Source organism: Carex rostrata, chromosome 26, assembly GCF_964058835.1.
Source record: "Carex rostrata chromosome 26, lpCarRost1.2, whole genome shotgun sequence".
Taxonomy (NCBI): domain Eukaryota; kingdom Viridiplantae; phylum Streptophyta; class Magnoliopsida; order Poales; family Cyperaceae; genus Carex; species Carex rostrata.
The window spans coordinates 4,593,244-4,606,298 of record NC_135943.1 but is presented as its reverse complement, the minus strand read 5'-3'; the positions used below and the strand labels follow the sequence as shown (position 1 = coordinate 4,606,298).

Below are 13,055 nucleotides of genomic sequence, written 5' to 3'. Positions count from 1 at the left end.
ATAGCCCTCGACGGTTCCAGTCTCACTACTGATGACAACAGTTATAATATTGGTGCTGGTACTGAGACTGGTATAGGGAATTTCAGGTGGAGTCTGTTGTGAAATAAAAACCGAGTCTGGTGTGAAATAATGTAACAATATAGTATGTTGAGAGGATGTTTAAATCTGAAAAGATCATGTCATCTGATGATTTCTCATATCTGATGCCTTGGTGAGATTTGCTTATTATAAGTTTGTCACTGGTTACTGTCAAATTATATATATAAGATATTGAGATGTTAATGTTAAATATTTTTTAGGCACATGAGCCGATTTGACCCTGCACTTGAAAATGAGTTATCTAAACGACAGCTCTTTGTGAAATTCGCTTGCTTTTTTTATTATTCAATATTCATGCATTTTTCTCATTCTATTAATTATTAATACAAGAACATAGTTTTGAATTATTTACTCTTTGTTATGACATTAAATGTCGGAGAATTTTACTAGACATGTTAATTAAATTTGAACTTTTTCTTCATTAACCAAACTCGTTATCTTCTTTCATATCTTTTGGATGCAATTACCATCCACCTATCAATGTTTATTCACTCTTAAGAGAACCACAACTTATCATATATAAGGTTTGAGTAAAGAACAAATGGTCTTCTTCGACTAAACAAAAAAAAATATGATGGCAATCTGAATGCATTCGCTCTAGTAAATTTTGTGGATAATCACCTGAAAGAAACTAAATTGTAAGAACACAATAAGGGAAGAGTTGTAAATACATGTGTTATAGGCTTATAGCCACAGATCCAAGGCAAACAGTTTGCAAAAGGCACAAAGGCATCCAGAAAAAGAAATACATAATTAGACGACACAGAATTTTTGCTCGACAGAAAATGTATTGCAATTAAAAACCTCAGAATATTTTTAGTTTAACAAACCGACCCTTTGTGATTTCAGCTTATATATGAGGTATTACACCAAAGCATTTCACAAAATTACAATGAAGAAAAAACATGGTCGTCCCTTTCTACAGAGCAAAATAGATTTTGAGAAGTCTAAAAATCAAAAGCAGACTTAATTTGGTTTCTTTTCTTCTTAACACTTTTGCGGATTGTGTTGGTCAGGTTAATTAGAGCCTTAATAAATCAAACTAGCAAAAAAATCATAGTTGGTCCCTAATCTCATCTGTAGACCTAACTAGCAAACTTCATAAATTTCCAAATCTAAAGGGACTTAATTTGTTTTCTTTTTGTCAAGATTTTCAAGGATTTTGCTGTAGAAATCCCACAAATCATGGCCATAGGAAATTGCTGGTTGTCCAAAAGGATTGTCTCTGACGTAGCACTGTACATCATCAGCTTTAATTAAACCTTCTAAATAGCACCTTAGTTTACCACCTGGACCTGCTTGAAACAAAAACATTTAAATTAATTCTTTTTTAAGTTAAAATCATAAAGAATGTCAACTTAAAAAATCGATTAGACCGATAAAGCCAGAAAAATAAAGGAAGGGATTTGATTTGAGGTCAAACCATCAACCAAACATTATACTTTGATGCTACTAAATGCTTTTCTGTACCATATAAATAAAGATGGTAATAGAAGAAACTTAGTCACTTACCCAAGGAATTATCGTCTGCATCATCAAAGCTGTAAGGCACAGGGAAAATAGCTGTATGTGGCTGTTACCGTTCAATTTCGAAAGAAGAAAAAATGAAAAGGAAACAAAAAGAAATTAATTTTAGAGTGACAAACATGATTAATGCAAGTTCTAGGTTAGACAACAATCCCAAGTTTTTCGTCTTCATTTCTGTTTGGGTCTAATTGGGTTGGTTCAGAACAATTTCAATTCATTTAGAATTTGATTGGAATTTTGAACGTGGATTGATTGATGTATAATCTAGGTTAAGGCAGGCTAAAACAAAAGAATACTAGATGTTTGGCTTCAGATCTTAAACATCAAGTTCAGAAAAAAAAAAAAAAAAAACATAAAGGGAAAAAAGCCTGGAACTTACCCACAAAAAAATAAAAATAAAAAACTTACAGGATTGCAGAGTGCTTTGTAAGGTGAATCATCAACAAGGAGAGTATTACTAGGGGAATATTCTCCCTTCTCAAATGGTAGGTTCGATCCAGTTCTCTCCCAGATTTTCCTCAAATCTTTGAAGAGGAGCTGCTTGTGCACATTTTCCAGTGCTCTACAGCCAGTTTCTGTGCACTCCGATTGATCCTAAACACCAAATAAGAAACAAATATTCAACAGAGGACATAATATCCACCTTTATCAAATATCATTTTATATTTATTTGTTTATTATTTCTTTCTGTAAAACCACAAACAATATTTTGTGCCTTTGGAGATACATGCCATTTTTCTCACCATAGCATCTTTTGGTTAATTGCAAATAAAACCCAGATGTTAAGGCCATAGATAAGACAAACAAACTGTTGAGATTTATTGTTGGGGTATATACAGATGGCGGACTTACAGAAATGGTAGATCGATTAAAATCTGCTCAACAAATAAAGATTAAATGTTTCGAGTTGAGCAGATTTTAATCGATCTACCATTTCAAACAATGTCCAAATTGCCCTTGACATTATATAATATGAACTTGAATAAATCTGCTGTGCCCTTGAAATTCTTTTAATGTAAAAATGCTACCTGACATCTCAATTCTCTTATGGCGGGGTTTTAGTTCAATTAAGCTTTGAAAAAAGAAATAAATAGAGGTAGGGTGAGTACATCATATATCATTTACATCATGTGTTCAAAGGAATTAATCAAGTCCTTGTTGTGAACATTTTAACCAATAATCTTACATTTGCAAAAAGAATCAAACATTTAGTTTTATTTGCCAATAACACACAATCAGAACTTATTTGAGCAAGAAAAGAGAGTAACTTGCCCCTAACTTCTTTAAATTTAACACAATCACATCTCTTCATAAGAAGTTCAGATCAACTGAGACCACAATAAAAAAAAAATATATATATATATATTTACTAGGACAATATTAGTTTCATCTTTGGATTGAAGAGAACTTGAGGTTGTAAGTTTTGGCAAAAACACTAATACCTTTGCATCATGTAATTGGTGCACAATGCTTACATATTATTCACAATTTACAACATTAATTTGTTGTTGTCTACCTGAATTGAGTGTTCCAGATCTGATATGAAATTGCTTATGTGAATGCAATAGATACAAGACATAACATGATTAAAAAAAAAAGAGGTCAAAGGGCATATCTTCAGATATAGTCAGAACTTCACATACCCAACAAAATAAAATATCATGTTTCAAGTCTCCCATTATTATGTCGACCACCTTGGTGACATACTGTCTGAAAAAAGTATATACATGAGGAAGCAATTAGGAAAGCCGCATAGAACGATGGAAGGCAGACTCCTCAAAGAATACATAGTAGTGACCAAAAATTAGCATATCATAATGCCACTATCCACAAGCACCTGGCCCTAAAAGCTAAGATTTTCAAAAAAAGGAAATAATAAAAAAAGGAGTGGACATGAACTATAACCTCTTTCGAGATGACCAAATACCGATCTTGAAATTCTGAAAGCAAAATCTCAGGAAGTCATCACAGAATGGCCTTTTAAAAGCTGTTACAGAAGTAATTAGCACATTAGCACTAAAACAATAGATAAATGTAAAACAAGTACAGCAACAGCCATGTCCATGTTGCAATTTCCACAACTCATTATGCAACCATAAAAACTAACCATGAGAAATTAGTTTCAGCATATGTCAGAACAAAGGAGAAACATATTTCAGAATAAAAACAACTGAAATAAATAAATTACCTGGCTTTCCATTAACCCTAAAATCAGATTTCTTTCCCACCCTATTTGCCTGACGAATATCAACCAACAACCCATTAAGATCGAGTACCAGGAGTTTCGTTCCTCCATGACCTGGTACCGGAGCATTAAGAGAAACTGGTATTACCTCAACCTTACCATCCTCCTCACCAAAATCATCAGAAATCCCCTTCCCGACACAACCATTTGTGGTACCAGTAGTACCTTCCTGTGAACAATTTTCAGTAGCATTTTCAGAAACTTTCACATGCTTTTCATCTTCCAAGTGGTTGTTGTCCTTAACTTCAGGGGTTCCTTTTTGTACCAGGTTCTTTGTTTCCAAACATGGATCCAATGTACCACTGCAAACTTTACCAGACAAGTCACTATCCTTCTTTCCTTTCACTCTTCGTTGGTGCTTTCTCATCACCACAGTAGCATCCAATAATGCAACAGGTACCAGTACCGGCATCTTCTTGTCTGTAGTACAGGCAGAGGAGTCCCATCTCCTCCTTTTGTAGATTACTTTTGAAGAGCTGCTAGAAGTTGGATTTTGGCCAGGATCAGTAGACATTGTATTATGATTTCTTAAGATAACAATGTGGTTCAAGCTACTTGCGTATGTCTTATCAAAATGGCGCCTGTGCATCTTTCTTCATTCATATCAGTGATTTTGCCAGATATCCAGGTTGCTGTGCCGCCTCTTTTCTTTTGATTTCACTGGCCCAACTTTAATAAGCCTTGCACATGGAAAGTACAAAATCATTGTTAAATGATTATTTATAAATAAGTGACGAAGGAGGAAAGTTTTGAGAATTTTGAACAGGTAATATAAGATGAAGTAATAAATTCAGTCAAAGCATTTCAAGTTTCTAGTAAGTTCATGGTTCCTCTCCATTCCTTCCTATTTTTTTAAGATGCCAAAACTAACTCTCATTTCTCTTTTATCAGTTCAGAAAAAAAAAGACCTAAATGATGGGGGGGAAAACTGACCAATTAAATTCCTTTCATACAAAAAGGCGGCATTTATTGCATTCCTAGGATATATAGTACACATGAAAACTACCTTTAAATCAAGGAATTGAAAATTGATGTAGTATGTGACAATTTAATCCATGAACCGGACAAGGATAAAGTCAGATTCAGAGCCATTCAGTGAAGTCATTCTGTTTCAGCATTTATAGTCTCAAATAAGTAAAACGGACAAAAATCAGGACCTGCTGATCTTGTTCTAAAGGATGCTCCCAAGTAGAAAACTGGAAAGTTTCGAGTTCATTTTGTAATAAAATTAAGTGGTAGAAGGATTAATTGAAACCAATATCTTGCAATGGCACAGTTTGATATGCACTCAATCATCACTTGTAATATAAAAACATGACCAATGACTGAGATTTCTCATTTAGAATTCAGGCCTGGGAATATGAATGCCAGAAAGCAACTGCGTTCAAGGGGTCCTATCCACTTCAATTTATGCTAACCATGCTCGTGTTTCCAAATTACATGTGTAACAGTAAAACATACTGGTACTAACCTGGTTGTTATCAGTATGTAATGCACCATACCAAAGATAACTAAATTAGCATCAACATTTCAGCCAAAGAGTAATCAGAAATTAAACAGAAAACTGACAAATCATATCAAGAAATAATATTTCTTGGTTACAAAATTTTATAGTTACAGAAAATATACTATGCAGCATTTGCAAAATGCATGAACAAACAACGATATAATTGAACTGAGAAAAAAGAAAAAGCAAGATAACATTAATCAATTCGCAAAAAAAGACGCATCTTTAATTCTTTACCGTTATGTCCATCCCTCTCCTTACCAACACCGAGATAAATTACATGGAAATAAAAGAGGGAAAATTGATCGTCAATTAATTCATAGAACAGAGGCAACTTGGTTAGGAAAAAGGCTGCTCGCAAGCTATCTAATTGCAAATGATTCAGAATAAAATTATAAAAGGTCAGAATAAACAGTTAAAAAAAAAAAAAGATCAGGAAATTAGTTTTAACCTCAGAAATGCAGCCATTCCCTCCCAGCATTTCCCTTAAATTTAAAGAAAATTTTGGAAAAACTTAAGTAAAATAAAAATGACATGTAGGAAACCAACCAGAAGAAGATAATGGAATTTGGTGATTTATGGCGCCACCTGGGAGGAGAATTTGCGATTCGAATTTAGGGGTTCGTATTTCTCAGGCCATTGTGCCAAAAATCTCTTTTAAGTGGGTAGTTGTACAGACTGAGCAGTGCCAGTGGTGAGATCAGATACTGAGATTTGGATTGGGTGCTCATCTCTTACGCCGCCGAAACGCTCTTTGACTATTATCAACCGTCGATAATAACGAAGCGCATTGATGAAATAACACCAATCACAAATTAAGATGATGGTTAGTGGGCCAGTATTATTTTGAAGGGTCTGGGTTCTTTAAGATTGGTGTTAGAGCATCTCCGACGGTCTGGATCAATACTCAAAAATTAGGTTCATGGGATCCGAATTCGTGGGGAGTCCGTATCCCCCAGGTACCGGAGGTGCAATTGAAAACAACAGACGGTCCAGATCAACTTCATTCATATCAAACCCAATCTGGTGCCTGCTTTGAGATTCGTGTCAAGTGAAATGAACGGTCCACATTCCCCACTTGCACCTCAGGTACCTGGTGTGATGCGGATTCATCTCCTAGAGTATCTGAGACGTACGTTCCTTTCAGATCGGATGGCTCATATCATTCTTTACCAAAAAATCTAACAAATAAATTCTTGGGTGACTTTCAAGTTTAAGCATAGAAAAATGCAAGTTTTAACCAGTTGTCCAGAGCCTGTTTAAGCATAGAAAGTCATTTTAATTGGGGTAAGAAAAGATTGATCGGGATTCGGGGGTCTAAATCCGATTGTAATTGTTTTTATTCCATTGATCGGGGGTCTAGATTCTGAATCTTGAGGAGAGTATTTTTTAGATTAGACGTTGGGCCATCAATGGGCTCGCTCTAGAAAGTATTGGGAGAGAAGATCCATAACCGCCTTGGGTCCCAGCAGCAGCGAAAATAGAGGTAGCCTAACTACAGATCGGACTGGAGATGAGTTCACTTTACTATTATCTTCTGGCACTACACAAAAAAGTCAATCATATATGGCACAACATATATCTACGGATTGGAAAAGATTTCACAAAGTTTGTGTGAAGAGTAAAAAGTACACTCGCGAAAATGAACTCTAACATATACATCGGGTCAATTAAAATAGAACAATATGTAAATGAGTTCCAATACTTTACAGTACCATTGCTTAATTAACAATTGTATGTGATTGGAAATAATTGTAAACGATTGAAGATAACTATATATATGTTGTAAACATTCTTACACGATTTTCTATCTAGCTACCAACTATGCATCAATGTTTCGTAGAATTTTGTAGAAACAAAGGCCACTTGTAATCATACTCAATTTTATTTCAACCAACCTTGTATAAATATTTTGTAGGATTTTGCGCGAAAAAAGATCACTTGTACTACACGGTTTTGTTTTCATTATTTGTGTGTGATGAAATTAAGAAACACAAATTTTTCCACATTATTTGTATGCGTCTCTATATTATAAAGCATCTATACCTATCTTTTAATTTCTTTGACATCTCTATCGTTTTTAAAGAATCTCTTCTATGTACATGTATTTCTCTAACGAGCCTCTTCTAAACGAACGAAGCTAGGATCCGAGATAAGACAAAGAAGACGATATCTTCACCGAAAAGGTGATCGCAGACAATAGAGAAGATTATGTCACTCTGGGCCTCTGGCCTAACGTCCGAATTTTATACGGATTAACCCAAATTTGAGAAATTATGTGAACTCACTTTCTTAATGGTTTGTGTCGGAGAGTAAAAATAGTGGCACTTTTGTGTGATGGGTACTATCAAAGTTTTTAATGGTGCACAGATAATATATAATATATGTGTGTCATTTTTAAATAGTGCACAGATAATATCTATATTTTGATTAAAATTGAAATTATATAAAAAACAAAAGATATGCCAACTTGATATTTTCGGTTTTTTAAATGCTAAATAAAAAAATTCGGTTGTTTCCTGCAGTTTTTCTTTATTCTATTTTTTTTGTTTAAGTCGTTTCAATATTCGACAGATTAATAATTTAATATTGAAGCCTCGCGCCAATTCTGTCCAATCTTTTTATTTATTTTTTTATTTTTACTCAGTCTATAATAATATTTTTCTAAGCTAGAAACCTTAAAAAAAATTATAATGTTTTGTCTATAATAAATACGATCCTTTGTTGCTATTTTAGTTAAAAGGTTAAGTTAAAGCATTACATAATAAAAATAAAAATTAAAGAGAAAAACATCCTCCAGAGATATTTTGTTAAGCCACTGTTGGATTAGCGATTTTCAAAGTGGCTTAATAAATAGTAAAAAAATTCATAAAAATGTAAAATTTAGTCTCAAAGCATATTTTAATATAGAGATTGACTTGAACGGTTCAGATCGACGTTTTGAACTTTGAAAATTGAAAAACGAATTGGTAGCACCAAAGTGACTTTTCGCGACGGAGTACCATCATTGTTCAGCTTTTTCTTTTCGCGACGGTACTTTTCGCGAGGGAGTACCGTCATAAATGCACTTTGCCCTCGCGAAAAGTGTCCACTCTGTTGTTGTGTACCACTTTGATCTTAGCCAACCTCTCTCTCTCTCTCTCTATATATATATATATATATATATATATGAGTTGGGCTATGGTGAGTTGCGAAGTAAAGCGACTATTTTACTTCACGCTAATATTTTGCGATTTTAAAGTTTAAAATGTCGATTCGAACCGCTCAACATGATCTCCATATTTTTCTATTCATATAATTGTATGTCAAGTCAGATCTAGGGTTTTAGGTTGTATTTTCTTTATATATATATATAGAATGGTTGTTGAATGAATTCATACTTAATTTGTGTAATCAAATTGGAATAGTTATTTATATTGGTAAATGTAGTGTTTTTGGTATGAATTCAGATCAAGAGTAACTGTATTTTTTTAAAAACAAAAACAAGAACCATACAAGGTTTTCTAAATTAAAACCATGTTTGAAAGATATTATCATACATTGTTTTTATTTAATAATCTGTGCATGAATTTTGCAAAAAGAATCTGTACACTACTAGAATAATCGTTTATTGCATGACAACGAAAATGGCTTGTTGCATGGCCTTTGGCATGCAACAAGCCCCGAAATGGCTTTTTTCATGGCCATAGGCATGCAAGTGTTACCATGCAAATGACTTCCATACAAATAGTCAGTATTTACAAGGGCAGCCATGCAAAAAGTCTGTTACATGAGATTTGTCATGCAGTAACTAGCCATGCAACTACTTCGAGAGTTGACCCAGTTTGGAGTATATGCAAGGGAATAGAGTGCGAGTCCCATCATACTATTTGCAAGGAGCGGACGTGGGTCCCACCATAGTATATGCAAGGCAAGGGAACGCGGGACCCAGTAGACTATATGCAAGGACAGATAACGTGGGACCTACTTGATTATTTGCAAGGTTAGTTAACGTGGGCCCCATATGTTTATTTGCATGGGAGATGATTTCGTTATAACATGGGAGGAATATGTAGTTATTACATGGATGACAGCAATGCACGAATATGATTGATTTGCACTTTTTGCATGCACATAAGTTACCAATATTTGCGTGGAAATGGCGATGTCTAAAATGAGCTAACTGGAGGCAATAAAGCACAATCCAATTTTACAATCCTCCCTCCCTGTACCAATATGGTACCAATCCAGTGTTGTTTACCAATTTCCAGATTACCATTCAACAAGATTTACATATAACACAGAGAAGAGTACATCCATAGAAAACAACGAACAAGATAAAAAGAGTAATTAACTTCGATATATAACCAGAAGACTATAGTCATCATACATTTTTTCAACATTATAAAGGCAGTAAAACAACACCTTTCTATCAGTTACCAAGATAAGAAGATAAGAAGAGTAACTTCTATATATAACCAAAATATACCCACCTTTCAAGCATTAACAAAATAAAACAAACCCCCACTGAGTTTGCAAAATATACCCAAAATATTACCAAAATAATTTACCCTTACTATTGCCAACCACACTAGACCTCCCTGCTTCATGTTGAAGGTTGATTGGCCAACCAATCAGACATTGCGGCATCATGTCCAGCAATTTCTTGTACATTCTGAGAACTCAGCAATGCTTGGAAAGGCCCCTGATTTGGTTGTATAGAACCAGCAGCATCCTATGTATATCAAATTGTTGTATTAGAACATGTTATTATTGTAACAATTATTTATGCAGTTGAAGCCTCTAAACAACTTATTATTATTTATCATACAATACTATTACCAATCAAGGGAACCAAGTTACATTGAGCTTGTTTTTACAAATGTTGCAGTTGATGCCACAAGATAACTTAGATAAGTGCATTATTCAACCAATATTGTAAATGTACTTACATGATTGAATTTCATTTCTAGCTGTGATGGTACTTCTTGAGATGGTTGAGATGTGAGATCATCCTGTCAGATTTGTAACATTAAAATCACTTAGATTTTTATCTGAGGTTGTTAGATGTGACTACCATCAGTTGATAGGTGGGACCATGCACCTAACCAATATTCCCTACTAACCATCAATTGTTGGTTCATAAGTGGTGGGTGGTGCATAAGTTAAAAATGTGAAAGGACAAAGGTAATTAGTTGTTTTAAAAGTCTGTTGTTATAAAAAGTGCAATCTAATATGTGCCATTATTTCCATGTTATAAAAGGAGTCGGATGTTTTGAAAGAACCCATATTCCCTACTATTCTGGAAATACGAACCTGTGAAGGAAGGTGTTGGATCCCAAGCGTCTTGTACAATTGGGCGAACATTAATAGGTTCTGTGCTTGATCCCTTTTCATCTGAGCACGCTCCTCGGCGATATGACGATCACGTTCTTCCATTATTGCATTCATTTCTGACCTAGTGAAGGTTTCCTGTTGCCCACAATTTGTCAACCCGGATACAGAAGATGTTTGGCTCTGCCTGTCTCGGTTGTTTGCTGTTTTGGTTGGTGCTATCACGCTTCCAAAGCCTACAACGCGGCCATGTTTTGGTCCGCCAAGGGCTGTCAGAAATAAGGTGCTCTCGTCTAATTCTGCATTGGCCTGATCAGCCTTCAATGCCTTAACCTTCATCTATTAATTGGAACAGATGCTAAATATGTATTAAAGTGAAAATTGAGAAACCAAAATTTTTTATATAGAGGCAGATGTCTAAGAAGCACGAGGCTTATGTTGTGAAAATGTGATGGCAATGAATTTGTTAAGTTAACATAAAATTGATAGTGCCTTAAGCTTACTGTAGTGACCAATATGAAGCTCTTATATGAGGAATGCCGAAAATAATGTATTGGAAAATGATGTGTATTTTGTGAATTGTGGGCATTACATGTTAAATTGGTTGAGGCAAATAATTTTGTACATATAATTTTCATCTTAAATTACCCTTCATTTTCAATTACGCTTCCATCCTTACCCTCATCTTTAATTTCCCTTCCATTATTTTTAATTACCCTTTCCACATGTTTCATCTTACCAGTCCTCTATATTTGTAATGGTAATCAATGTTTGTAAATTGAACTTACATAAACATTTTCCTTTTCCGTGGTGGTAAATTTCAAGGTGTTGATATCAAACTCCATTGTACTCTCCTCGCAGCTTGGATCCACTTCCCTATTACCATCATTGTTTTCATTATCTTCAGCCACACCCTCCTTGGGTGGGACTAATTTGAGCCACAACCGGTGATACACCATTTTCTCTTGCACAGTGCATATGGATGTAAACGTCCTCCATGCTTGGCTTTCTCCCATTGAACAGCTTAGTCTTCAAATGAAAAGCAAGTTTGATAATTAAATGTTAGATGAATGTTTAATGTGAAAACAATTATAATATTGGAGCGTAAATGTTAGGAATACCAGTTTCTCAAAATGTTGGTGAGCACTAGCTGATCCAGCGTAGTGGGAGATCGTGCCACCAGAGCTGGTGCGGTTTATATGGTTTTGTTTAATAACCATTTGCCACTCTTCTGTGAACCAGATATCACAAAGGCCTCGCCAGAATTCGGGCACCACAGACCAATGCGGCACATCAGCCTTCCAAGAAACAATATCCCACTTGTATTTTTCAATGCGATTCCTCCTTGCTGTACCCAGCTCCTCACAATACCTTTTGGCTACTATGGCATCAAGTACTGCACGACAGCGGTCGACATCTTCATCTTCGTGGTATGTGTATCTCTCCTACATTCAAGAAGATTAAGAAGCATCATCTTAATTTTACTAACCAGAAAAAAAAGGTTACCAGAAAAAGGTTACCAGAAAGGTTAACAGAAAAGGTTACCAGAAAAGGTTACCAGAAAGGTTACCAGAAAAGATTAAGAAGCATCATCTTAAAAGCTGATAAATTAATGTAGAATATAAAAAAAATGTTACCAGAAAGTCCCTCTCCAGTTTGTCCTTTATTGTCTTATCGAAGCTGTGAAAAGATCTTAATGGTGCAGGCATGTATTTGAGGGCAAGCCTAGTGATTGTCGCTGTAATTTTATTTGCACTTTTTGCACAGGTGAACTCGTGTGGTCCAACTCGCCATATCACTGGTCGGTCAGCGATATCCTCTTTCACCGGCCTTATCTGTCCAGCGCCTCGTCCCTTCTTTTTTGGAGGTTGAGACAGTGTAATTTCAACTTCTGGGGAATTATTCAAACTGACACCACGCACCGACTGGGTACGATCTGTACTACGTTTCCCCTTGCTGTATTTGGCAGCTTTTGCTCTTGTGAGTTGAGATTTCTTGGGACGACCCATTTGTCTTTTACCGGAAAGGAGAAAAACAAGTTGTTATCTATAAATTGGTTGTTTGGTCTAAATATGAATTACATAATTTTGTTAAAGTAACACCTATGAGAAATATGAAAAAAGAGTAAAATTAAATCATATTACCATTTAAATAAGGAATTTTCACTATATATGAAGTACAACTACTTATTGAGGAAAGGTTTTCCAATAAATACTGATTGTCATACACAAAAGCATAAATAGTGATATTAGACCAAAACAGGAAGAAAAACTTTGACTTGAGCATTTTATCAAACACCTTAAGACCAATCCCAATATATATAGTACATATAAAATTTAGGTTTGCTAAATTATAATCTGCTAA

At 34.9% G+C, this 13,055-nt stretch overlaps 1 protein-coding gene across 1 annotated transcript; it reads right to left on the bottom strand.

Annotated features, from left to right (window-relative positions):
* Positions 1 to 867: 867 nt before the first annotated feature.
* LOC144544591 (putative FCP1 homology domain-containing protein C1271.03c) lies at positions 868 to 6,124 on the bottom strand. The gene is made up of 7 exons (XM_078293122.1): positions 5,928 to 6,124; positions 3,815 to 4,551; positions 3,532 to 3,613; positions 3,270 to 3,336; positions 2,035 to 2,220; positions 1,612 to 1,672; positions 868 to 1,394 (listed from the first exon to the last, which is right to left on the bottom strand). Exons 2-7 carry the CDS (start codon positions 4,458 to 4,460, stop codon positions 1,225 to 1,227), a joined length of 1,212 nt encoding a protein of 403 aa, XP_078149248.1. The 5' UTR covers positions 4,461 to 4,551; positions 5,928 to 6,124; the 3' UTR covers positions 868 to 1,224.
* Between the last annotated feature and the right edge of the window lie 6,931 nt (positions 6,125 to 13,055).